The following is a 26708-nucleotide window of genomic DNA, read 5'->3' on the forward strand; positions in this document are numbered from 1 at the left end:
GAAGTAGCCAACAAGTAAAACGAAGCCTAAAAGGTAAGAACAGTTATCTCAAGCTGGCAGTGCCGCTGGAGTATTAGGCAGGAAACACCGGGCGGGAGCTCTGATTCAGGATCCTTCCCACTCAACAGAACTCACATTATGCAATGAAAAAGCAAACTTTTGTTGATACTGTTGGGAACTGACTGTCAGGGGGCAGAGGAAATTTCGCATCCAATACGAGTAAAACAATGACAAGTCTTCACAATAGTCCCAGGCTGTTTCTTTTACAGTCATAGTAGAATTCTATTTTTTTTTTCTCTCCAAATAACGCCATATAACAAACACCGAATGGTACAAGCCAGCAAAATCCACTCTCTTTACCTTTAAGCAGATTTTGATTCCATGTATTGCATTTGCCATTAAATAAAAATGAAAATGTGTCCTCAAGTCACGTTTTCAAGTGGTCATGTCTAACATGAAGTGCCTGCTTCCCAGTCTCATAGCTGATTGCACACAAGCACAGCACGCTGCCTGCATGCAGCAAGCTGCCTGTTCAGGGCCCTACCCTTGCTGTAGGCACATATTTTAAGTATTGGTTTTAGACAGTCCCAGCAGCAGGACATAGGCAGGTAAGGGAGCATCATGTCTGACATCATTACACTGTTCTGCAGCAGCTGCTCAGATACCATCAGGGCTGGATAGTACTGTCTTCTGGACTACTGCTGATGAATTCAACAGCACTTTCTAACAAGAAACTCCAGAAATGGCAATTTTGATACAGTGCAGTGCTGCAAAGAGATAGCCAAGAAATCAAGAACAAGGAGCTGAGGACCAAACTAACACGGACACGCTGCTACACGCAGCAGCAATCTCCAAAAAAACACCTAAGTGATGCCATTTAAATACGTCCACTGGCTCAGGTCACCTACAGTAAAATGTGTCAGCCACACATATGCATAACATAAAATCTTTACTGTCATCTTAACATTCTTGGTTGTTACAGATGCCAAAGAATATCTGGGACATGATCCAAAAATATTTTCTAGCTTTAAATAAAGCCCAGACATATGGTAGCGATACATGCGCAACGTGCAAAAACAAAATGAGTGAAAAATCGAAAAAGCAAAGACAGAGAAAAGGGAAGAAAATTATTGTATCTATATATGAAGTTGAAAGCAGTTGTACAACTTAATGACGACTGAGAGAATTATCATCACTGTCCTGAAACAACTAGTTTGAGGTTTATATAAATGGTGAATTTTAACGAACAAACGAAACCAAAATCCATTTAACCAGCTTACTGGTTTCCTTTCTGAGGAAGCTGGTGTTTAGTAACAGAAAACAAGTCAAGAGTTTCACGATTAAACCTAAATCACCCCAAATCACTATACTTCTAAGAGCAAGACCTAGCTCAGCCCAGCCACCCCCCCAGGCTCCTCACCGCCCTGCCTGTGAGGAAGACAGCAGGTCTGCACCTCCTCCTGTCGCAGCAACCAAGAGCTTTGCCACCACGTTCAACCACAAGCTCACCGTTCTTGAAATCCCTGGTACTGACTAGCTCTCTTGGTTACTTTTTTCCCTACTGTGCTGGTTTGGGCTGGGATAGAGTTAATTTTTTCCATAGTAGCTGGGATGGGGCTGTGTTTTGGATTTGTGACCAAAACAGTGTTGATAACACAGCGATGTTTTAGTTAGTGCTGAGCAGTGCTTGCACAGTGTCAAGGCCTTTTTTTTCCTGTTTCTCACCCCGTCCCACCAGCAAGCAGGCTGGGGGGGGGGGGCACAAGGAGTTGGGGGGACACACAGCTGGAACAGCGGACCCCAACTGACCCAAGGGATATTCCAGACCATAGGACGTCATGCTCAGCACTAAAAGCTGGGGGAAGAAGGAGGAAGGGGGAGACGTTCAGAGTGATGGCATTTGTCTTCCCAAGTCACCGTTCTGCGTGATGGAGCCCTGCTGTCCTGGAGATGGCTGAACACCTGCCTGCCCATGGGAAGGGGGGAATGAATTCCTTGGTTTGCTTGTGTGCAGCTTTTGCTTTACGTATTAAACTGTCTTTATCTCAACTCACGAGTTTTCTCACTTTAACTCTTCCGATTCTCTCCCCCATCCCAAGCAGGGGCAGTGAGCGAGTGGCTGTGTGGGGCTGAGTTGCCGGCTGGGGTTAAACCACGACAGCTACTCAGCTGTGCTGGAATGTGGCCAGTTTTGAAGGAAATAACTGTTTTAGAGGACTCCCATGCCTATCCCTCTCTTTGACTGGGGTCTGCCCCTGGGAGAGGGGGGAGGCTGGCTGAACAGAATTTTATTACCCTTGGGGCTGCAGCCTTGTCACGCACAAACCTTAGATGGTGCTTAAGTATTTTCCTAACTCTGGCTGTGGAGCAAATGGTAAAAATGCAAATCTTCAACCTCAAGAGCAAGACAGACACTTAAAAAAAAATTCATTCTCTTAACCATTAGTTTAAAAGGCTTATATCATGTTTTTGAATGGCTGTTACTAGCGTGACCATACAACTACTATGAGAGTCCACGTTATTTCATACTGATCAGCTAATAAATCTCCTTATTTCTACATCTGTTATTTAATCCCAATCACATATATTCTCTTTTCCTTAGGGAAAAATGAACAAAATCCTAAAGCCAAAAGAAAACTGAGCAGAAAACAGTACACTTCAAGGGCTGGAAAAGCAAAGCTTCTCACTAAATGAAAGGTGCATTTAGTCAAAAGTAAAGGGGACAGAAGCCTCAAGAGTTTTAGGCCAACACTTGTGCACTCCTGAATGCAACTACAGCTGATGTCCTCTCCATACAGCAGTCTACTCCCCCTCCTTGGCCAACTTACCTTGGGGACCACCGGGTTACAGCTGAGCACTGACCCCCTCAAAGGTTAAAAAACACACAAAAAAAATAAAATTAATGCTGAAAGTTGTGGAGTTCATTACAGAATTAATTCAAAGTTGAAGTTCACATGTGGCTACAAGCATTGCAGAAGTCTGTCCCACAGACACAACTATGCTTTTTATGCATTTTTGCTTCTCTCTGTTCTACCACATAGTGGTCCAGTTTGACTCTAATTGTTTACAGACACCACTGTAAGTCACTCCTGCAATGCAAAAAGGTCTAAATGAAACTCCACAGTCATCAGCAATGCCATACAAGAGTTTAGGGCAAGAACTGAAGTACGCATCACGTGAGGAACACTCAAAAACAATCAACACATAATTATTGCAACATGAAGTTTGGTGAAGAAATAACGGCCAAATAAAATAATCCAGTCATTAAAAAGTATACGGTTAAGCAGAAAGAAAGTCAACATAAAAGAAACAAAATATCTGGAACAAAATCTGAACATCTTTTTTTTTTTTTTTAACTGAAAAGTGAGAAAGTAGATCAACTGCAATGCCAGCATGTTCCAGGCAATGCTCTTTAAGTCAAATTAAAGTACCCACCCTTTTAGAAGCATGAATAGGATATGTGGATGGGCACTAATGTATTCCACAGTAGGGCTACGCGTGCCAATTTGTCTTCTCAAGATGTTGTTAAATATCTGGGAAACGTCCTTTTTGCCCTGTTAAAAAAGCAAAATATATCTTCAGCTGGAAAAACACGAACAAATGACCATTTACTAGGCTCTCTATTGAAAGTAGAAATGAAAGTGAAAACAAAACAGGTTTTTTGGGCTCTCCACAGTCCCACCACCTCATACTTGCTGTTTCTTCCGCACCACAAGAAGGCTTCCTCTGTCGGGTGGCTCTGAAGACTACCAATCCCCCCACTCCCATTTACACCTTTCTTCTTCTAAATGAAGACGTGCATCCCCCTTATTCTGTCAAGGAAGTCCCTGGCTATCTTAAATAGCAACATTAAAGTACCGAAAAAGGTAGGGTGAGGGTGGTGAAGCACTGGCACAGGTTGCCCAGAGAAGCTGTGGATGCCCCATCCCTGGCAGTGTTCAAGGGCAGGTTGGATGGGGCTTGGAGCAACCTGGTCTAGTGGAAGGTGTCCCTGCCCATGGCAGGGGGGTTGGAACGAGATGATCTTTAAGGTCCCTTCCAACCCAAACCATTCCGTGATTCTATGAAAAGCAAGTCACTACCCTGAGCTAAGCATGCTTTTGCACTGTGTACTACTGCTCCTGCAGCCTCCAAATTTAAGTTGTCAATCTAGTACCAAGTACACTGCCCCACAGCCTAGACTTACAAAGCTAAAGTTTTCATTATTCAAATGCAATCAATGACAAGTGTGAATGCATTTTTGAAAATCAGGGTTAAATTTAAAACTGCGCCTATTATTTCACCGTGAAGAATGGAATCATTAATACTGATAAAAAGGCTGCTTCACATACATGTCTCTGCTTTAGTCACAACTAAGATCCTTCGCTTTGTCCAATTTTTCTTCTGTATACACCTGTCTGCACAACCATGTTTTGTCTTCGAACACTTCCCCATGCAAACAGCTTGTCAGAAGGTCTTTCCAAATTACATTCTATTCAGCCACAGGGTTTGCCAATACATCTTGCATTAGAAGTCCTCTTCCTCCCCCACCGCCTTCTCCCCTGGCCACAGGAGACAAATTGATGTGTGAAATTAATGGAGGGGGGAGACCGCTGCACTAATGACCAGTAACCAAGGCACTGAGTCAACAGCTGGTCACAAAGCACAAGGCAAGCTAAAGCAAAAGGTTACTTATAATCATGCTCATTGATCTGTCTCGCGAGGACAAACATTCCTTGGTGGAGAACTTATGGAACGTCTGAAGCCAAGGAGCAGATAGTTTCACACAGAGGGAAATTCCCTGGTTTCACCTCTACAAATAAATCACTGCTGAGAAACACAAAATATTCTGCTTTCTTACTCGTTCCAACCCAGCTGGCTTGGAGACTCAGGGACTCAGGGAATTAAATAGAATAAAATCAGAGCAGGCCAGTCCATCTGCGTTTGTCTGCAACACTTTTGACCCTTGGACATTCTCTTAATAAGGCTAATTCTTTATGAAGTCATCCCATTCTCCCCTACCTTTACAACACCCGTAACGTATGCCTGGAATCTTGTGATCCCCAGTGGCTTCAGCAGTTACTCCAAGACAAAAACAATCCAGACAGAGAAGAGCTGTTGAAAGGGTGAGGTGAAAATGGCCAAAAATTAAGTGATCCTCTCTGCTATGCCAAATTTTATATTAGTTACTTAATATTAAGGGCACTGCAGCATTATTTCCAATAGCAGAGAAGAGATAAATATATATCTCTCTATATATCTCTGAGAGTGGAGAGAGAGAGAGATCCAATTATATCTAGTTTTCTAGAGACCAGCAATGATGAAAGCCAGAGAAGTTGGTCTCCCTGGGTTGTCCTGGAAGGAATGGAGGTAGATAGGAGGGAACCAAGGCAGACCTCCCTGACCACCAGACATCTATAAAAATTGTAGGAATACTTTTGCAACACTTCTTACTTGGATCTGTGATTCAGTTTTGCCTTATAATGAAATACATATGGACACTGAAGTACAAGATAAGGCAGTATGGAGAAAAGGTGGCTAGACAAGAACAAAAAAACTGCAAAGGATGCCACTATACAAATAACAAATTGATGATACCTATACCATAATTTAGCTCCTGTTTCCAGACAAAGTAAGGGAAAGCATCTAATGTCACTAGTCTTGAGCTTGTGGCTATTTACTGCCTCTTTTAGTGGCTTTACAGCTTGTGAACCCTTAGGCTTATATGTAGTTAGTAACATCTATTTTTTTCTAGTTGACTTTTTCTGTATGCACACTTTCCTCAGTTCTTCAAAGTTCAACAATAAATTTCATATTTTAAATTTCAAAAAATACAGTCTGATCTTGATTCTGGGCTCCTGCCCAAATCCAACTTTAGTGCTTCATAACAGTTTCCTCACCAAAATTATACCTTGTTTCTTGAGTGGCAGAAGCAATAAACCTGTGTTTTCTATAGACGTGTGATGGATGTGTGCAAGTCTCCCCTACACGCATGCCCGTCCCCAGCCACACGTGCTGTAAGCGTACTGGCAGATGAAACACAAGTGAGACAGGACTCAAGTCTGTGCTTCTGCCTTATTTTCTGTGGGGGCATTAACTCTGCTCTCGCTCCTCTAAATAGCCATCAAGTTTCATGAAGTCTTTGAAAACACATCTTCAAAGGGGAGTACAGCTGTGCAAAACTGGGATCAAAGTGGGCAGCACGGTTGGTGAGGAGTAGACAGGGAGTCAGGACAAAACAAAGTAACCTACAAAAACACTATTCCCTTCAGAAATCAGATTTTCAAGTAATTTATGATTTTGCTTTCTACCATTACCTATGCATGAAAAAATTAATTTGCATGTTATAAACTGATAAAATTGCTTGTTCAACAAAGAAATCTAAATACCAACTGTGGCCACCAATATAAAACGGAAGCAGAAAAGTTGATAAAACTAAAAAAGTCAATGGGAATATGAAGACAAAGCAGCACATACTCTTACTATCCTCTTGTTCAATGACATTTCTTTTCTATTGTTTTGCCAAAAGAGTATGTATAACATCTTTGCTAAATGACTGAAAAGGTTTTATCATGGAAAAAATCTATTTTGCAGTAAGACTTATTAGAATTGTTTGTATAACAGTAATTCAGCAACAGATTAGGTATTTCATTCAGTGCTTGCATTTGAAGACTGTGGGTTCAATATGTCCATACAGAATTTTTTGTCTGACAAAAGCAATACAGACTCTCAGGTAACTAAAAAAATTCAGTAGTTTTCCTTCTGTGGTGTATTTGCTAACAGTATCTTCTCTGCCCCGCTCTCTTTTTTTCTTAAAAACAAATAAATAAATTACTGGATTTTTAGTGGTTCGTGTTGTTGGGGTTTGGGGGTTTTTGTAATTAAGACATTTAACAGTAACCAGGGGTGGCAGGGAGAAGACAAATGAAAGGATCTCAATAAATTCTAGCATAATATGACAATATTTCTTTCATGTTTTCATTTTAATTAAAAAAAAAAAATCAGATGCATTGCAGTTACTTCCAGTATATGAGCACATCTGTCAGGACACTGACCAATCTACAGCAGCTACTTTCTTTAGCATGTGAAAAACAGTTTTGAATGCAATAAAATTATTTAGACTTCAAAAAAATACAGCTCTACTCACTGACAACAGAGAGACCAAGGAGATGAAAAGGTTTATGGATGCTGACTTACTTCAAAATCTATCAGCTGCAGGTTGGCAATAAGTGTCACTAGAAGGCCACTGTTATATAGCTCTTGTGCCAGTTGAGCCACGATTTCTGTAGGTGGCTCCTTGTCTGTGGTCCCACACAGAATTTCCTTCATTGCTTGCAGAGATTTTGACACTTCCTCTGACGCCTGTTCACCAGCAGATAAGGGGTTTGTTTAAAAAAAGAAAACAGAAAAGAAAAAGCAAAACTGTTTTATTTTAAAAGACAAGCAGTTCAAAACAAAAGCTTCTAACCGTACCTACGTTGATCGTTACCTATTGTAAAATGGTTTTAATAATTTTAGGTAATCATTGAGGCTGGGACATCCACACTGGAACCTGCAGGTCCTACAGAAGCACATAGATATATTCAACTTAAAGACGGCATGCCATTAATTACAGACCACGGGCATAAAACAGGGGAAGGAGTGCAATTACCAACCGGTGTCAGCAAGATCCTTGACGGATTTGGAGACAGGCACTGCCCTGCAGAAGCAGTGGCACTTTCACCATCGCTCCCCCCGTCCTCCCCAGTGGGTTCCATCAACACCCGTGGGGCGAGAGGTGCCAGATGAAGGTACCAAACTGGACAGCTCCTGCCGCCGGTGGGCTGGCCGCTGTGCTGCTTCCCCATCAACTGTTTGCTGACGGACTGTCCCAGCTCGTCTACTGATAACCCAATTAAATCCCCGTACGCCTGCCAGCTTGGCATTGCCACCACTTATTTCTCCTCACCACGTCTGGTTTGAGCCAGCATCTTCCGCAAGGGATTTGCCTATGGAGCACGCAGGCGCTTCAGTCTCAGGTTGGGAAATTAATTAAATTAAACAATTTGCTTTAGTAAAGCTCCACAGCTGCCACCAAGTGAACTAAAATAAGTCTTTCATCTTTTGCTCCCACCTAGCATATACTAATTCTGTGCAATGCTTCAGGTACCTAATGCAGAGGATGAATCAGGAATTACCTTATAAAATATCTTGGCCAGAAAGCTTACAACAGGAAAATGAAAGAGAAACGCATATGAACAGGTAACAGCTTAGCATTCATGTCAGTCAGCAGGTTTAAATCAGATGTGAACAGGAACATCCCACTTCCCAAGGGAAACGACTGCTGGCCACAGCATGGCAGCTCCAGCTCACGCTCTCCTCCCAGGTTTGCTCCGCTTGATATAAATAAAGACTCTGTGGAGCAAATGCATTGTTTTTTCATGTGTGTGTGCGTGTGTGCTTTAAATGACACCTGCTCTAGCTGTGGAGGCAATGGCTCCTTCTGGGTCAGGGTATATTTAATACACGTGTGACCTGCAGCAAGGCTGGTTGGATTTTTTGGCAGGGAGTGGGATGGAAGTAAGGGACAGGTTTGAAAACAAAGCTGAGGATGACAGCAAAGTGTCAGGCAAGACGGTTAAAGATGCTGAAGACAGGACAGCGTTTCACCTCTATATTGCAAAACATTTATTTGAAATTAGTGTTTCATTAGCTTAGCAAGGGAGGAAATAGATAAATAAAATTCAAGACACACACACAGAAAACCCAAGAGTCATTTGTAAAAGCTAACTGGACATTAATGGATGTTCAAAACCAGATCAATAATTTCAATTCATCTCTCTCATAAACTGAAAGGAAAAATGTCATGCTTTCAAATACCACCCTATCAATCTGCATAAAATAACCACGCGGTGCTCTGGAGAGGCATCTTTCAGCTGCTGCTGATCTCCCAACACTTTAATACTGATTTAAATCACAGATTTTATTCACACTAGTGAACAAAAATCCTAGAAAGAACCTAAAAATCCTAAACACCCCCCCTCTCCACCCCCCCAATAAAAAGTCACTTTCACATTGCATCTCCCTGGAAGATTCAAGCATTGATTTTGCACAGCATAAAGAAATTTTCTCCCCCAATCTGTTTGTACCTACTCTCAGTTTTCTGCTAGTTGAGATAGGTCAGCAGGAGCGGCGTGTAAATGAATATGACTATGTGATAACTTTAACCACAGCAGAAGTCTTGTTGTTCCTTACTGTCGCTCAGCAAAAGAACCTATTTTTACCTCAAATGTTAGTGGTATGTCACTAGAGATATCCCACAGAGTACAGATGGGATTAACAACAGGGGTGCTATCTTGGGAACTAAAGCCCTAAAACTTTATAAGAGCTGTGCAAATATTTTCATATCAAAGGAAAAACCCATACATTTTTGGTTTTTCACCCATTCTGCTGGGCATGGTGTGAATATCTCTGGCATTCTGTGGTTAAAAAAACCACACACATTAATACCTTTCAAGTATAAGTAGTCCTTTCTGATATGTAGAAAAATGTCTGCAAGACTGAGCTTTAGGTTTAATTCTCAAAAATGAGGCTAAAAAGTAAAGTGCTGCAGGAGAAGACGTAACTACAGAACACGGTGGTGTTGATGGGCACAGCTGGGCACCACAGCTGTATTTCTCTAATCATCTGCCATCCCATCCACTCATCTTCTCAGCTTTTCTACACGCAATTTACATTTTGTGTTTAACTTCCCCCTCCTTCATATCCTCTGGATAGTCTGTAGTTTGACATTCAACCCATCACCAAAAGCTATTCCCAGTCAAATCTAAGGACCGCTCTTCAGTGCCTATCCCTCATAATCTATCTGGAGGAAAACCATAATCCTGAACACAGATCCTTAAAGTAACAGCCACTTCTAGCCTCCACTTTGACATTTCCACTTAATCTTACTGCATTTTTAGAATAATACCCCAAATACATAATCACTGTTTCTGTGATGGAAACTTGCTCAAGTCTCAGGGAAAAAAAAAAGAAAAAAAAAGACATTCCAAGATCCAAAGACCCAAGATCTGTCCAAAACAAATAACAAAACAAATACATTCACTCGAATACATGGAAAATACAAGATGACAGAAACATAGCTGCAGAACAGCTTGTCATAAGAAGGCAGACCGGACCTGACCCTCTTTAGAAAAATTTGCAAAACCCAGCAAAAACCTCAGCAAGACACCCTTCCCCCCAATAATACCACAAACAGAATTTCAGTTACAAAAAAAAAAAAGATTTGATAGAAACTCCAAAGTCTATTATGACTTCTGTACTACTATTTATTCTCCATCAGTGGCAACAGCCACAATAGCAAAGTGCTGCAACTCTCACTTCAGCAGAAGTTACAGAGCAAAAGAAAAGGTTTCAGGAAATATCTAAGCGCTTTAATCCATTTGAATCATTCTTGCAATTAAGCACAATCTTCTTTCCAGAAGATTTTCCTTCTATCCTCTAGCTATGAGTCCTTTACATCATGACTGCATTTATGCTGTTCTATTTAGAGAAGCTGGTGTGAGCAGAGGGAAAAAAGAGGGAGATGAGATAACTGAACACGGAATCCTAAACAGAACAGCTTATAAATATTACATACGAATATCAGAAGTGGGATACACTGAACTTTGGACAGTTACAGTTGCAGACAGGGACAACAAAGCACAAGATGAAATGCAAGCTGATTCCCAGCACACACACCAGTTTAGTGTCTGCGCTGCTGTCACTGCACAGATGTCAGGATCTTGACCTCCTAAAGCAACTTGCAGGTTTCTAGTCAACAGGCATCTCAGTTCACAACATCCAAACTTGGGAGGATCCAATTCCACCAGAGAACCCTGAAATTAAGGGTGGGTACATGGGTCTTAAATGAATTACAAGGTTGATTTGCAATAGCTGTGTAAGGAGAGTGAAGGAGAGCACAACCCATGCCCGCCTGTGCAATGAAGGCAGTTTTTTTCAATGATAGCCATTTCTTTTCTACTTTCACCCAGCACAGGACTAAGAAGTTATTTCCAGCAAGAAATAACTCTTCATCCACAGAGCATAGTTTATAGTGACCAGCAATCCACAAGAGGTTTCTGGGTCCATTTTAAAATACAACATTTTGTGTAAATGTTGAAATCTAGCAATCTTTGGGTTACTTTGCTAACCCTACTGGACTAGGTGATGTACAATAGCCTTGGAGCTGGAAAACTGACAACATCGATAAGCCTATATAACTTCTCTACATTAAATTATAAACACGTTCAACCTCCCCTGCTTATAAAGTTAATTTTTTGTCAGCATTAATGTGTCTTTCCAAACCTACCAAGAGCTTCAACAATGAGTTGAAGATACTTGTCTCAAGCTTGTTTTCCTCATAGATCAAAGTCTTGTCACTATCGACTTAATGGGATCCTAACACAAAGAAAGCAGCTTATGAAGAAATTATTCCCTGAAATTCTATATATATAAAAAAAATCTTCCCTGAAAGACCTCAAGACTGTCCTCTCCACAGCCTAACACACATGTGAAGACCAGCCAATTTTTTTTGCAAAGGTCCAGTCTTTGCTGCAGAATGGGTAACACCATGATGCCTATATTGAAATATTTCCCTACTCCGGTGTTGATCTTCCTTTCCCACAGTGCTAATACTGGGTTCTTCAGTTTAGCTTGCTTTGCCAGGTCTAGAAGACAATTTCTGAGGTTTTTCTGGGTTTTTTGGACTGATCTCTACAGGATGGCCAAAATGCATGATAATGTCCTTAGGGCAGTAATTTAGCTTTATTAAGGAATGCTGCAAACCAGTTATTTTTTTCTCTATATTCCACAGTTATACAAGACAGTACAGTAAGGAGTTTCCTGGCTTTTTTATTAAGGGATTACAAAGAAATCCTCCAAGTCTTAAATTTTTTCTGTTTGTCTAAAATCTTCCAGAGAGATTTTAAAGAGTGGCACGGAAGGCTAAAACAAAGGTCTTATCTGTTGTTCACACAGGAAGCTGAATTTTTATTTCCATAATTACATGAGTTGGGACTTCCCATACTCAAAGGCTAAGCTGTTTTATTGCAACACTACTTGCGCATGACACAACAACAACAACAAAAAAAAAACAACGCAGATCTTCTGCTTCAGAAATCAAAACTTCATACAGGCAGGTTTTTTAAAAAACCCCATAGCGCACCACAGAGATACTTTACCACAAGTCCCCAGCTTCAGCAACTTAAATTTCTACCTATTCCAACTGGCTTAAAAATTACCTCTACTTACTAACCTTACCCTTCTCCTCTCCTTAGCTACTTATGATAATTTCACATTTATCTTAAAAAGTGCCATATTAAGTGCTCATGATGCAAACCTATTATGCTTGTCAAAGAGAGAGAGAGATGGATCTCCTGTTATGCAATGTAGATCCATTGCATCTTTTTACTCCTCTCCAGGGAAGATTACAAAAAACATAAGAGAAAAGTATCAAGCCTTCAATAATCAACAGGCCGAGCTCCTACACCTGAACTGCAACTTTTCAAATCTTTCAGAGGGTTGTCTCTATTTTACCTCCGTTTCACCAACAGGCTAGAGGTTTCACACAGATGTACATATATGTTACAGGTCAGAAGGGCTTATTCTTACTTTTATTCATCCAGGGACTTAATATAACATTTATGACCAACCATAACAGTGAAGAAAAAACAAGTTGCGTGAACATTTTCCACCTTTCCAAACTCAGATATCAAATATACATAAGAAAAATACAGAATGCCTGACATCTGGCATCTGCATAGCCATCAGGAAATCCTCAATTGTTCATAAGAATATGGTGAATAGGATCGTACAGCTTCTGTTTGTGTACCTAGCTTATTTCCAGGGCAAAAATCTCTTTCTAAACTGTTGCTCTCTGGCACAGCAGCAGACAGTAACATACACAGATGCCTGCCAGCGTGATGTTAAATACTCCAATGTGTGAGTCAGTGAACTGCCAGTACTCCATACTATATATCACAACCAAAAGCATAAAGCTCCTTGGTTTGGCTTTATCTTGTTTAAAAATATTCTCACTGTGTGATTCAAACCAATGTTCCTCCTAAAAGAACAGTGCCAACGCAACTCTCTCTACACGCAGCTGTAAGGACTCCCAAGAAAAGCCATTAGCAGATCTGAATCCAACATCTATGTAGCTTCAGGATCATCTCAACTGACCTATCCTTGGTACAATTTCATGCTAAATGGATATATAGGAACAAGTTGTGGACATTTTGGATCAGGAGGCATGAACTCTGTCATTCAGCAAAATACGGTCTAGTACTCAAGAAAGCTGGCAAAGACAATTTGGCCAAGCAGGCACAACAGGGAAAAGCCTTTTAAAAGGATGTATGATTAAATGGAAGAGCCAGGTTTGCCCTACCTGGACATAAATTCCTTTGCCACTGTTAATCCTGCACTTAAGACAGAACTAAAGGTTGTAAAGTCCTTAAAAATAATAATAATATTTAAAAGAAAAAAGGCAACCAGAAGAGACAGGTTTTAAACTCTTGGCACCAGCACCTGGCAGTACCTGGAGTTTCCCCCACCTCTAGAGCAATAACAGGCCTTAGCAGAACGGGGAAGCTGAAACGCTCCACAAAACCCCAGGGCATGCAGAGCTAGAAGGAATGGGTGCCAAGCCCTTCTTATGAAATTCCCTCCTCTGTTTCAGTGTGCAGCAATCAAGTCGAAGGCAATTTTGCAACTGACTCTGGCAGCTGCAGAATCGCATCCACAGGTATTTACAGTCACGGTAGTCACACAACCATTCTTCCATGCAAATGCACATCACGTCCTCTGCGTGCACCTCATCTCACACACCGGTCCCCAGTTGCTTTATCAGCACAGGAGCAAGCAAGGTGAACAGGAGCTGATAATGGCTTTATTGTTGCTATGTAAAAAAGCAGGATTTATTCGTACAAATATTTGTTCCAGAAATCTTAAAGTCTTTTAAGTGTAGCCTTAATAAAAATGCTGCTCTCCTGATCCTTCTGAACAGTACCAAATTTGTTACAGTACACGGAGACGAAACAGATTACAGTGACCTACCCAAACAAGCAGTCTCATTAGATATATTTAAGTGAAAAGGGAAGAAGCTCGACACTTCAGGTTATTTTACAACTAGCTTCATGATGTTTCTGAACACCAACTAAGGGCGCTGCAGCCTGTGGTTCTGCCTGCCAGGCAAACACTTAGCACCTTGCCCTGAACCAGCTCTAACTCCCTTGGGTTCATATCCAAGCCTTGGACTAGCTACGCCAGAAACCGCAAAGCTTTCAGCCCATCTAGCCCAAGCAGAAAGATCAGGCCAAGCTTCAACTGACCCCAGATCCGTTTGCTGTACTAAATTAAAAGCCTGTGACACTTTTGAAGACTTTTGCTGCAGGGCGGGTTCAGAAAATGTTACCAAACCTGTAGGCACCGCAGATGGCACTGAGTCACCGGTGCCGCACCCAAAGGTGTTTGGTTAGCAGGGAGAGGGTGACGTGTTCAAGGACATCCTTCCGTGAATACACCCCGAATGCCACCCACGCTGCTTTGTGCTGACCCGAGTCAGCGGCTGAACACAAGACTTCGAGAAGTCGGGATGTCACCCCCCTTTTTTTTTTGTGAGATGGGTCAGGCGTCTTTTCTATTAATGTTCTTTTACAACATCTATAAGTAAAAGACATGGTGGCGTATCAGTAGTAAATGAAGCAGTATGAGCAGCGTCACATGCTGTCTGTTCTTCCTCAGGTTCAGTGGATCTGTCCACTTGATATCAGGGTTTCTCCTCTCTTGCTCCCTATTTACATGCAACCTCCGAAGGCTGCAAGAGTTCATGCCAGAAGGAAGAGAGTCTAAGCTCTGAAGTCTTCACTTCCTAGGTATTTAAATACTTCCCTGTTTTTCTAGTTAATTCCAGAATGGGTATTTCTCATTAAATCCAAGCATAGTTTGGTTCTACATGACCAGGATTAACTTTTTATGGCATTTATAGAATTCAGTGATAAAACTTAATTAATTGTTCTTCACCGCATCAAAGCCTGAACAGGATGTCAGCAATTGTATGTGCCACAAGAACAGCTTATTTATTTCAGATGTTAGAAGACAGGAGGATGGTTGATAAAGAAGGCTTTAGTCCACTTTTCCAGCTCTGTCTTGCCCTACTTAATCTCCCAATTGTTACATTAGATTTGCCAGTGCTGCAATACCTTCTGTAAAATAGCTGTTATTTTTAAAAAAATTTAAAAACAAGGTATTAGAAAGAGCACTTCAAAGGAAAAGGAGCCACGTGCGGTGGCACTTCTAAATCTGTGGCCTATCAACCATAAGAATGTAGCTGAGAAAATGGCAAAACTTTAAGCATACATACATCCACGCAAGCAAATCAACCAACCCACCCATAAAACAAAAGTAAGAACCAAATTTTCAAACTTAGCCTATTTTTTAGTTGAGAGTGTTTAAAAAGCATTATGGCAACACTACACATACTAATAGTTAAAAAAGACACATGGAAGAACTGGGTTAAATTCAAACCTTATCTAAGACAACAGATGCTAGTGCAGTCAATAGAGTTCAAAGTCTGAATGGGTCCTGTTCTATGACTAACAAAAAGCATCATTAAGAAAGAGTGCAAACTTCTGTATATTATGTGTGTACAAGGAAATGTGTCTCAAAAGATGTATAATTGCCTTTATACTTACAAGTGGCTTCTCTGCATCCTGTGTATCAAGTTAGTGTCCTCCCACCTCTTCCCATTACTCAGAAAGTCTTAACTGGTCTGCTGCAAGGCTCCCTCTACCTGCGGACTGCATAGCTTGGTGGGAATGATCATTTCTGCATTATCTAAAAACAGCCCCTCTGAGGCACAGATGGCTCCTGCTGAAAGTTGCACAAAGTTGTATCAGAAGCACCAAGCCTCTCCCTGTCCGACCTCACACCTCCCCAGCTGTCCAGGGCATCTTCACCTCATACTTACGATTTCTCAACTGGGAAAGGAAACAAGGAGGTTCTCCGCTAGCCCTGCAGTTAATTTAGGCTTTGCCAATTCCGGCTGTATTAGCAGCTTTCAGCTGTTTCAGCCCACGTACCACACTGACTATGCTACAACAACAGCTCAATTGTCACAGGATAAATCTTCTTGCTTAAATATCTGAGGCAAGTCCTAGTTGGAAGCTATTCTGCAAGCGAGCAAAATCAGGGATGCTATGGAGTTGTACCCCAGAAGTCCTGGGAACCTCAGTTTTATGGTGAGGCAAAACGCCAGCTCCCCAGTTCACATGCAGGACTACAAGGAGCCAGAAATCTGAAAAATCAGAGCCCCGATTCCCCAAATTTCTGCGTTCACAGGCCCACAGGGTCCAAAACCATCTCTTGGATATCCAGGGTCTGTGGCTCTTGCAGGAGCCAGACCTCTGGGCCCTTTTATGAAAGTTTGACACATTTCATCTCCCTTTGGAAATCAAATTGGAGACAAATTTTAAAACCTTGCCAGGTTTTGAAGAGCAGAGTACTGCACTGTGCTTTGTTTTTCTTTGCTTTTGTTTTCAGTTAAGTTTCTCTAATCATACTCATGAAAAGACAAGATGTTATTCATTAGTATTACTGAGAGAGTAAGTTTTGAAAAACCATGTGCCATTGAAAATCTCCCCATCATCTTTTCTTCTCCAATTCGAAATGCAAACAACACTTAAAAATGGTTTTACTAAGCCCACAAACCTGTATGGAGAGTAAGAGATGTGGTGGAGTGATTGTTTTTGCTAGAGTTATTTTTCTTCCCATTTTTTAAAAGTTTATTATTGGCACAGTACTAAAGATATTCCTTAGGATTTACTTCCCTAAACTCAGGAGAATGAATCAGGCTATTTTAATAAGTATTTATTTCAGGACGGCTCATTGCAACACTTTAGATAAAAGGCAGTGTTACTAAGGAGTCTCACATCTTCCCTTCTGAAGGGAGAAAGGCCCTATGTGCTTCCTCTACATCGCGGTGCAAAGTCCTGAGTCAACAAGCCATATGTGCAAAGCATATGTGTAAATACCGTCCAAAAAAAGGCTGGTTTCTTCACTTTCTACCCTGCTGCTGAAGTGACTGCCTTGTCCCCCCTCCCTCCTCTCCCCGATCACCCACATTCACCCCAGGAACAGCCTCCATCCCATAGCAATAAAGTATAGCAGAAAATACTGAAAACCAACCTCCTCCTGTAAAATAAGCATCATGATTAAATTCATGAGCTGTTTCCATCCTAATATGCCAGGGGAACGCTCCCATATCTTTTGCTTTGTAAGGAAAACACACACCAGCTGTTCTGATTTTTATGAAAAATTTACATCAAGTTCTCAATTTTCTAAGAAGTCTGAATTTCTCCTCCTTTGTCACCGACACCCAAATAAACAAACCAGCTCAAAGCCCAAAATCCTCAAAACCACAACCCAGAGGAGTCATGCTGCAAAGCAAATCAAAAAGAAACCCAAGCCTAGAGCTTCTGCTTTGAATGTCGTCTTTAATCAGGCTCCGAGGGATGAATTCAGCAGGGGAGGGCAGACTGTTGGTTTATTTAGTCACTTATTTTAAGTTTTAGTTTGGAGTCAAATTCTCTCAGTACTTTTCAGTTAACTGAAGGTATTTCAGCATGAGACATCAAATACCAGAGGCCTTCCTGAAATCCGTGTGACTGATCTTACACAATTAACACACTTTGAGCTACTTGCTTTGAACCAAAAAGTTTCAAGAGGATTTCACTAAGGGTGCAAAGGGCTCTGTGCTTACCTTTTGGGTTGGGTTCGTTCTAATACAGGCTCCTGCACAAGGTGGGGGAAGCACAACATGCACACACAAACATCAGCTGCACAAAAACTGTGTTAATGTCACTTATCAGCTATTCCTGTTTCCACTGACATTCAGTATTAACCTAAAATTAGTTTGTTGTTAATTAAAAACATACACTTCTACTACAGTAATAATATAAAGAGACAGAGCCTCAGATGGAAAAAAAAAATTATTTGATTTTATGTAAGCACAAAGTCCTAATTGGGAGCATTTTGTACACTGGGGTGCATCTTCTCAAATGGTCACTGGAAGAGTGGCAAAAGTAACTCAGGTCCGTGTCACAGAGTTAGAAGACAGCAATAGTATTAGCAAAAACCAAGCACTATAATTAGAATACGAGTAGCGCAGCTCATTTCGGAAGCACTAGCACCCAGAAGATTGGAAAGGATGGACATAGTGAGATCTCTTATATACATCTGAATACATATAGGTTTGCTGTTTTATGTGAACAATGTTCATCAGAAGTGAGTTTTGCTCTCTGGGTACCTACACATTAATTAGCAGTCTCATTTGTTATCCTGCTAAAACAATTAACAGTATAATAATTTTCAAATAGCCTTCCAAGCTGTTTTGTTAGGTGCATTACTATTCGAAGTAGTAGGAGATCACCCTTTGTTTTGGCTGAGGCTGTCCTGGATCATAACATTTTCTTTTTGACCCCCAGGTCTATAGTACTGTACTTATGCAAAAAAAAAATAAAAAAAAAAATTCAGCAGGATCGTTCAAACACAAAGCTACTTACATGTGCAAGCACTTGCAGAACCAGGGCAGTGAGAGAACACAATTCTTTATTCTTTATTCTACTGTTTTCCCCCCGCATAAAAACCTTATTGGTCTTCTACAACACTACCTCATACCTTGTCTGTCTTTTTTTCTTGTTTTTCCAATATGGCCATGTTTTCTTTCAGAATTTTCACAATCTCAGCAGGATTTTTGTGCGATTTACTAAACAAAGGCATGGTTTTTCTTCACCTGGATTTCTTCCTTCAGGACAGAAGAGGACTGCCTTAAATCAAATGAGAAACAAAAATAGCTTTTAAGGTTTACATGAAAATGCAATAAAACCACACAAAGGCATTATGAACAAGAAAAGGTTATGCCTCAGGCACTCTGTTTTGCTTCAGCTACTCAGTAGAGCAGTAAAAGTTCTCACATACAGTTACAGCAAGTTCATCCAGGATTCACAAGCCACCATTAGCACATGGAAAGCAATTACTAAGCACCTGCATGGGAGCCGAATGCTTCCTAAAGCCCCTGACCTACAGGTCAGTGCTCCAGCGAGCCTGTGCCTATATCCCATGTTTTTTGGACACTGCATATCTGGCAGGCTCCACTAGATTTCTGACAGGGCTTTCTGCCAAACTGGTTTCGTCGTGATGCAGCTACCTAACTGTAGATGCCAGCATACCAAAAGCGTCCTTTGTTTAGAGCATTGCAAGGTAAGGGTCCCAGCTTCTCTACCATTGCTCCCTCTTCTTCAGCTGCTTTTCTTTTTCAGCCTAAAGCTTCTCAAGGGGAAGCAGTTTAAGCTATCCCCTAAGTCTGACAGACTTCAAGAATCTGTGGGTCAGGTCTCACTTATGTAAAACATTGCTTGAATTAAACAAGGAACAGAGGATCAGGCCCAAATATGGACACAAATATTTTCATGACATTTAAATGAAAGACTGAGCATTTTAACGAAAATGGGTTTGTTTGTTTAATTTAAAACATTCTTCCTCTGTATGGTTAGAAAGGCAAATACCACATCACTGTATTTATACATGAAAGAAACCAAGTAGCTTAGTTCCTGATCCTACATAGCATTAAGTTGTGAATTCCAACGGGTTTTGCTGAGGGTCCAATACAAAGATCTACTGAAGTCAACAGACAGACTATAGATGGAAATACGCTCTGGCTAAGGCAGTATCACTTTCCAGGGAGAGCCCAGCACCATTCTGGATCACATTCCAGTTGGCACAATAAAGAGGAGGTAAAAAAAAAAACCAACAACCACCAAACCAAAAGCAAAAATAATCTCAAATTTTCATCTCTTTCCACAACAAAAGACAACTATCACCATCCCTCCCCACACACATTTGCAAGATCAGTTGTGAAAACATAAATATATACAAACACCACTTCAATCTCCTTATTCTTCTTCAACTTTTACAATTAAAAAAAGGCTTTATACAAAAGGTTTTAAAGGAGAGAATTAAACAGCACAATACACACAGTATAAAGAAGAAAACCCAGTGGTCCCAAAGAACCCACTCCTCTCATGCTTCGTTGTTACTACTGACACGCTCCAGAGTCCATCAGGAAGTGTGACCCCATTTGTGCCACCCATCCATGTGTTACTAATCTCCAAATATCCTATGGAATGAATACCCAGATTAGATATACATTCTATTACAACTATAAATAGCAACCATATGAAACAGCCAAGTACAAAATTCAAACCATAGATGAGTACTTTAAAAAAAAAAAGAAAAATCGAAAAAATATATCTATACAGACACTGCCCTAACATCTTATTAAAAACATTTTAAAATATTTTTGCAGATTATCTTTACAGGAACAGTTTATATGACACACAGGAAATATTTTTAAATGTCTTATTTAAACCAAAAGTTCCTTTATAGTGTCCACAGTAGCTGAATTTGTATATAGCTTCTCATTTGTTGCTAGGTCAGTTTTACAGGAATATATTCATATTCAACGTCTGAAAGCTCACATCTTTCGGATTTCCATTTTCAAGCTCCTCACAGTTCAGTTCAAACTCATTTTTATTTCTGCAGTTTTGGCTATGTAACTGTCACTCCTTGGCTGAGCTCTCAACTGTGGACTCCTGCTCCCATGGAGCTCCCAATTGAAAGCTTTGGCAGCACCATCCAACCAGTAACAGAGCACAGTCACACCTCAAGCTGAAAACATGCAAGGCTGAAGACTGGGATTACTAACGACTAACTCACTGGGGCACGCTCAGCTACATACAAGCATTGGAAAAGACTGGGATGCCAGTATTATACAATAAATTTGTTTAAATGCTGCTAGCAAGCGCCAAACACTCCGTAATCCTGCATGTGCTGCAATTAGAAGATTAGCAATTCACAACATACTTCAAGAAGGACCTGATTCTGCATGTTTTTATTATCCATGAAGACATGCCATGAGGATGTGAAGACGCAAGAGAGAAAGTCTGAGAGCAGGAGCCCAACAGGCATGCTGCATTTCAGAAAAGAAGTATTTTCATCCAAGGTGGGGCAGATTTATTCAGATTGCTGAAGTCATCCCTTCATCTTCCCCTTTTAGAAGTCTCCACACAAGGAAAGCAAAGGGGGAGATAATTTAATTTTTAAATTGAAGTATTCATGAGCTAGACGTTCTGAGATTAAAAAAAATGAAGTCCACATTTCTAACTGAAATGTTGACTATAAATTATAAACACATTTCCCTCCCAAAAAGTAACTTACATAGCTGTCTAGAGTATGGTGTCTGTATTTAAATAATCACTGATTTGCCATAAAATTCCAACAGCCAGGCTAGCACTTTTCCACTGTATAGTTCCAGTCTTACTGCCGAGTTACCACAGCACTGCTCAGTGATAAAATACCATTTCTCTTCACTTCATACCCTACCAGTGTCCTAATCATAACAGCAAAATCACCGACAATAGGGCAGGAAGGGACTCAAGAGACTGTTCAGTTCATCCCTCCACTGAACAGAGCCAAGTCTCTGCTTCACTTCAATTACCAGTCTTACATACAAAGCAAAGCGTGGGCTGTACGCACGCAGAGGGAGACAGAGAGGGAAAGGGGAAGAGCCCCAGATGTGCATCGAAGAATGCTTTTGGATTTACCCCTTTTCAGGACACAGTTTTTAAGCCATCAGCATCTGGCAAAAGATTATCCATCACTTCAGAAAATACATACTGGCAGCTGCAGGTTATGGTCCCTTTTGCTTCTCCATGCAGGAATCTCCAAGAGGGCACATGCTAGTCACAGTTACAGGTAGAAGCAAAAGGGGGTAAAGTCACTCTGCTGAGATTTGGGAGTTGTACTCCTTAGTCTTATGGCTGGCTATTCCCTAAGGCACATGGCAAAACAAGGACTCCTCTCCTCCAGCTTTGCTCCTCATGGCTGGATTCTCCAGCATCAAAGAAAGCACAAGCTCTTGCTAAAGCTCTTAACACAGCTGGGCATTTCTGCCCTGTCCTCCTCCTTGTATCAGCTCTGCTCTCTCAGCTTTACTTGGAAGGGAAGGTCTTCTCTTTGGTAGAGGCACTAATCTAGTTTAAATTCACTATTCCTTTCATCACTTTTTTTCAGTCCATTTTTTGGAACTCTGTATTTTCCAGGCATCTAGCCCTCTGTCAAAGTTGCTTGAAATTGGCCAGCAAGTTCAAGAGTTACCATGGGAAGAGAAGTAGGGTGAGAGACAGACAGCGTGACCACATAAGCTTCGTTTTCTCAAGAAACCAGTCTAAAAAATAACTGAAATACAAAGATGAAAGACAACTGAAAAGAATGCAACACAGGCTTACCAAAGGTAGCTCATACTACAATCCCTTATATATATATATATATATATATATATATAGTTAGACAGGTAAAACACAGTAGAACCCATGCATCCAACATGGAAATACACTGAACTGAATATAGTAGAAAATAAACTAGTTGAAGGAAAATTATCATGTAAAGGAAGACTGATTGTCTGAGAAGTTAAGAGCAATTTGGGGACAGGATTGTATTTAGAGAGGCATAGGAATTAAGAGCATACCCAAATTGTGGTGCCTCAAAATAGGAAGACACTATCAACAGTGAAGAGGATTGTAATATCATTACCTGAGAAACTGGATTGCCTCACAGACTGAAATAATAAAAATAGGATAAAAACTAAGAGCAGAAAGTATCAGATAATGCTGAATGGCAGAAGAAACAGAGAGTTTGTAGATGCCATATCCCTAGAAACATTCAAGACCAGGTTGGACAGGGCTCTGAGCAACCTGATCTAGTTGAAGACGTCCCTGCCCATGGCAGGGGGGTTGGCCTAGATGACCTTTACAGGTCCCTTCCAACCGAAACCATTCTATGACTATCAATATCTCCTTCAAGCTGAGGACTTACCATGAGAAATGACAAAGACAGACACCTGGTGACTACACCCGTATTTTACAGACAGGAGAAAGACAGATGCAAATCTGTGATGAATTACGAAAGTAATTGCCAGTAGAAATACAAAGGTATTCATGTCTTTTGTACAAAGTCTTGATGGAACTTCATACAGAACACTGTACACAATCCTGAACACCCGCAGTGATGTAAAATCAACAGAGATTAGAGCGGGTGCAGAGAAGGACCCTAGGCTGGCCAGAAAAATCCGAAGACCAGCATGTCTAGGAGGCTAAAAGTGCTCACCTTGGTAAGCTTAAGATAAAAATACAGGGAAGCCAAAGAAGTTATTTCAGCTCAAATAACAATAACACTTTATTTATGCAGAAGCAAATGGCTATAAACTGCCGATGAATAAACTTAAGCTGAAAATGTAAAGGTTGCCAACCATTGGAGCTTTGAGATTTTGAAATGACCTACTCGACCAGGCACACTACAGAGCATCTGTTCATAAATTTTTGACACTGCTGTCTGGCAGCAAGGGACAGGGCTGAATGAGCCCCTTTCTTTCCTACTTTCCAGGAAAACTTTTTCCATCTAATGGTTATTCAACATATGTTTTTATAACATCAGAAATGCATTGTGGACAGTTCTGAATTCATAACAGGGGACCAGCCAACTTCTGAAACATTTAGTTGTAATGATGTTATTTCACCCAGTGCTCTTGTGAAGAACTTACGAGACCAAAGAAAGAAACAGCTGTATCTCACCCAACCGACTCTCCTGGTCTCAGAGGTTGTATCTCCTGGTCACGGGGAAAATGTCCCAGCAGTGCTGTAGGAGGAACGGTGTTTTCCAAAGCCTGCTGTTGCCATCAGTATGAACAGGACGTTTCAGCCACCAGAGCTGGAGAGTCCAGCATATTTTACGAGCCCTACTTTTACAAAAATACTTTCAGGGAATAAGATTCTATGTTTATGTGGGAGAAAAAAATGGCACTGATTTTATTTTAGGTAAGTGACAGAAACACCAAAAGGCAATTTTAAAACACCACTTTCAAAATGTTTGGCTGTTTCTGTTCGAGACAGAAGAAAAAAAAAAAATCACACAGGCTAAAGCAGCAAGTTAAATCAAGATGGACAAGGTTTACAAGAGGTGAGTTTTAGGGTATTCAGTAGCCTGTCAAAGTAACATAACATCCCTTCATATTCGGGGCACACCTTCCCTCAGAGGCCTTCAACTCTGCAAACATTTAACCGAGATGGAAAACACACTTCCAAAAAACCCTATATACCTGCTGTTACTCTGTTCCCTCTGCAAAGGGAAAAGCTGAAGCACAGAAAGATCACAAGACCTACCCAAGGCCACATAAAAAAAAAATAATCAGTGGCTGTGTCAGGAAAGAAACCTAGATCATTTGACACCAAAGCCTATGCTTTATCTTCAAAATATCTCTTCTGCCAGTTTATCTGCTCATAAAGGAGATGCACTAAGGAAAAAAAACACCAAAAAAACCACCAAAACTTGAGAAACCTGAGCTTTTTAATACAACTATAAAGTACCATAAGAGATCTAGTTCTGTTTATAGGCACTCTCCCTAATTTCTTTGCTCTTAATCATATACCTTCTCAAAAGATTGCAGCACAACTGAGCTTGTAAGCACAAAAAAAAAGAAAGCAACATCACTCTACTCACCAGCCTATCCCACTATGAAGTGACTCAGTTAAGCAGCTCAGTAACAAATGCTTCCTTCTGCCCACAAAGGCAAGAACAGGAGAGAGCACATGAGCCCATCCATGCACTCTTCATAGACGTTCCTCTGGAAAAGCCATCTGCTCTTCAAAAATGAATGAGCGAAAAAATTTCCTTCCCTTCAAGTATCAGACATCTGCCTTGTCTTAGTTCCTGACCCTCATCGACTTATTGATCAGAATCAAAACTTTTCAATAGCTCATATTGGGCAAGAGCTTCTTGAATGGAAAGACAGACCTTTATTTTCCATTCACCCCTGTGTGGCTAAGATATTTGGGGCCTGAACTTTCTCCATAATCTTGCCTAATTCAGTCTCTACATAATGGAAGAGACGCTTTAGTCCCTCCTCATTTCTCCCTCCTGCCACATTTGAGAAAGTTGTTGCAATTACAGAGTGACATACTCAAACCAGGGGATGGAAGCCCCCATGGGTGATGATCACCTGGAGAAGTCCAATCCATCCTCCCCCATGCAGTGCCCTCACACGACCCACATTTCATTCGATATACAGAAGGAATCAGGGCTACATAACAAGTAACTTCTCTGCAAATCCTCAACGAGTTGCAGATTTTGGAAGGTACATTGCAAATGAGAGACAAATGATTAACAGAAGAGAGGACAGTTCTATGGTTAGGGTGAATGAATGCCACCTCTGCTTGGCAACAAAATTATTCCAGAAACTCAGGAATTTACTCAGTTGCTTTACTCAGTAGCCTTGCTGTTGGCTACTTGTTGCATTACCTAGAATGAAGGTGGATAGTGGCTGAAACTTCACCTGAACACACAAAACATCACAGTAATGCCTCTTATCGCCACAAACATCTTTTTTTAGCAGATAGCAAGCATCCTGAAGATCAGACATGGAAAATAAGTAGGCAGCTCTGCCCTTAATCTGATCACCTCTACAGTATGAGGATATTAATATCACATGGTTGTTCAATACTGTTATGAAACTGAAGGTATTCATGCTGATGCTCCATTCAAGTGCTGTGGTGTTGCTCTATGGAAGCACTCAAAAGAAATTAATAATTCTATTTTTAATTAAGCGCTTGAATGAGACCATTCAATAAAAAACCAAAAAGCTTACATAGTCTCTCACCAAACACGGAAGCCAAAATGAAACACCGAATAGCTACCTGGTCACTGAGGCCACAGTTTGATAAAATGCTTTTATTCCATGACAGTACCACCCTGCTCCACATCTATTCCCATCCCCACAGCCTCTGTTGGAGTGGTGGGCTGTTTGCAGGGCCACAGAGTGAGCCAGATCAGGGAACTGACCCAGGTTAACAAAAAACACCCTGGTGGGGAAAAAAAAGGTCACGCTGGTTTCCAGTTCAGTTCTCCCTATAGTCTTACAAAGAACTATACCAGCACAAGAGGGGAAGAAGGGGATGAAAGGAGGGTAGAGAGACGGGGCTGCTGGACCAGATGCTACAGCTCAGGTGTTCACCTGCCAAACCCAGAATGAGGCAGTGATGATGGGAAAGGCGGTGTAAATGTGTGATGATACAAACTTAATGAAAGTATCCTGACCAGGGTACAGAGAACAGACTACACTGGCACAGATAAATGCCAGACTTCAAGTTAGGAACTATTTCAGTGTTTGACTCTGCTGCCTACTGTCCCTTTTACTGCAGCAAGTCCTGTGCTACCACATCTATTATTATCATAAAATATTTATTACAAACCAGCATTTGCCGAGTGCAATGCCAGGTAATACTCAGGTTCTGAAGTCATGCAGAAGTGACATCCTGTGGCACCATGCTCACACCTGCATCAGTCATCTCTGTATCACACAGGCTCTCCCACTCATGCTAACAAAGTGGCTAGAAGTAGTAGGTTATTACTTTATGTTGAATAAAACTAGAAAGATAAGAAACCAGTGGTTTTACAGCCACCAAATTTGCAGGATTGATGAGTCAAGAATACCTGGGATCCCTATTTCCATTTGTCACCATGGGAGTCTTTCAAACCTAAAAAATTAAGAATTCAATTCCATGCCTAACTGTAGTCCATAGCAAAACTCCCACAAGCTCAGTCACGCT

The 26708-nt window shown here is 41.0% G+C and overlaps 1 protein-coding gene across 14 annotated transcripts in view; it reads right to left on the minus strand.

Annotated features, from left to right (window-relative positions):
* The window catches only part of CAB39L (calcium binding protein 39 like), a 65394-nt gene that overhangs the window by 17957 nt on the left and 20729 nt on the right, over window positions 1-26708 (minus strand). For 13 of the 14 annotated variants that reach the window (XM_075046251.1, XM_075046249.1, XM_075046240.1 and 10 more), the window contains 3 exons: window positions 18670-18818; window positions 7177-7341; window positions 3436-3554 (listed from right to left, as the gene is read on the minus strand). In XM_075046251.1, coding sequence (XP_074902352.1) covers window positions 3436-3554; window positions 7177-7341; window positions 18670-18771 — 386 coding nt within the window. In that variant the 5' untranslated portion in view covers window positions 18772-18818. Of the gene's footprint in view, window positions 1-3435; window positions 3555-7176; window positions 7342-18669; window positions 18819-24603; window positions 24629-26708 lie in introns of those variants that run through there. The other variant, XM_075046250.1, reaches the window with a different exon arrangement.

Source organism: Buteo buteo, chromosome 14 (genome assembly GCF_964188355.1).
Source record: "Buteo buteo chromosome 14, bButBut1.hap1.1, whole genome shotgun sequence".
Lineage (NCBI taxonomy): Eukaryota > Metazoa > Chordata > Aves > Accipitriformes > Accipitridae > Buteo > Buteo buteo.